Source organism: Eimeria tenella, genomic scaffold (assembly GCF_000499545.2).
Source record: "Eimeria tenella Houghton genomic scaffold, Eth_scaff3027, whole genome shotgun sequence".
Classification (NCBI taxonomy): Eukaryota; Apicomplexa; class Conoidasida; order Eucoccidiorida; family Eimeriidae; genus Eimeria; species Eimeria tenella.
The window spans coordinates 348-977 of record NW_013542896.1 but is presented as its reverse complement, the minus strand read 5'-3'; the positions used below and the strand labels follow the sequence as shown (position 1 = coordinate 977).

The following is a 630-nucleotide window of genomic DNA, read 5'->3' as shown; positions in this document are numbered from 1 at the left end:
GCAGCAGCAGCAGCAGCAGCAGCAGCAGCAGCAGCAGCGGCAGCAGCAAAGCCCACAGGCGGGGCGTATGCAGATATGCGGCAAGCGGCGTGCCTGCTGCTGCAGCAGCAGCAGCTGCTGCGGCGACAGAAATTAATGCACTGCAGCAGCAGCAGCAGCAGCAGCAGCAGCAGCAGCAGCAGCAGCTTACCAACTCCCACAAACATCTCTTCAAAGTCGGATCCTGATGCATGCAAAAAAGGGACGCCAGCTTCTCCGGCTATTGCCCGAGCCAGCAGCGTCTTCCCAGTCCCTAATCACAAACCCCAAACCCTAAACCCTAAACCCTAAACGCTAAACCCTAAACCCTAAACCCTAGGGCCCACTTAACCGGAGTGCTAAAGGGGGCTGCTGAGCCACGCAGCCCCAAGTGCGACAAATGGCTGCGATTTCGCAAACCCTAGACCCCGCGTAAACCCCAAACCCTAAACCCTAAACCCTAAACCCTAAACCCTAAACCTGAAACCCTAAACCCTAACCTGGCGGTCCGTGCAGCAAAATGCCCTTTGGCAGCTTCGCGCCAATCGCCTGAAACTTTTCAGGGTTTTTCAAATACTCAATTATCTCCCGCACTTCTTTCTTCACTTCTTC

General features: G+C 55.2%; 1 protein-coding gene across 1 annotated transcript in view; it reads right to left on the bottom strand.

Annotated features, from left to right (window-relative positions):
• ETH_00037120 (Atp-dependent metalloprotease ftsh, putative (Fragment)) overlaps positions 1–206 on the bottom strand; it is a gene marked incomplete at both ends in the record, with an annotated part of 1649 nt that extends 1443 nt beyond the window's left edge. Inside the window, one exon of the mRNA XM_013375961.1 lies at positions 191–206. Coding sequence (XP_013231415.1) covers positions 191–206 — 16 coding nt within the window. The remainder of the gene's footprint in view (positions 1–190) is intronic.
• Positions 207–630: the final 424 nt, after the last annotated feature.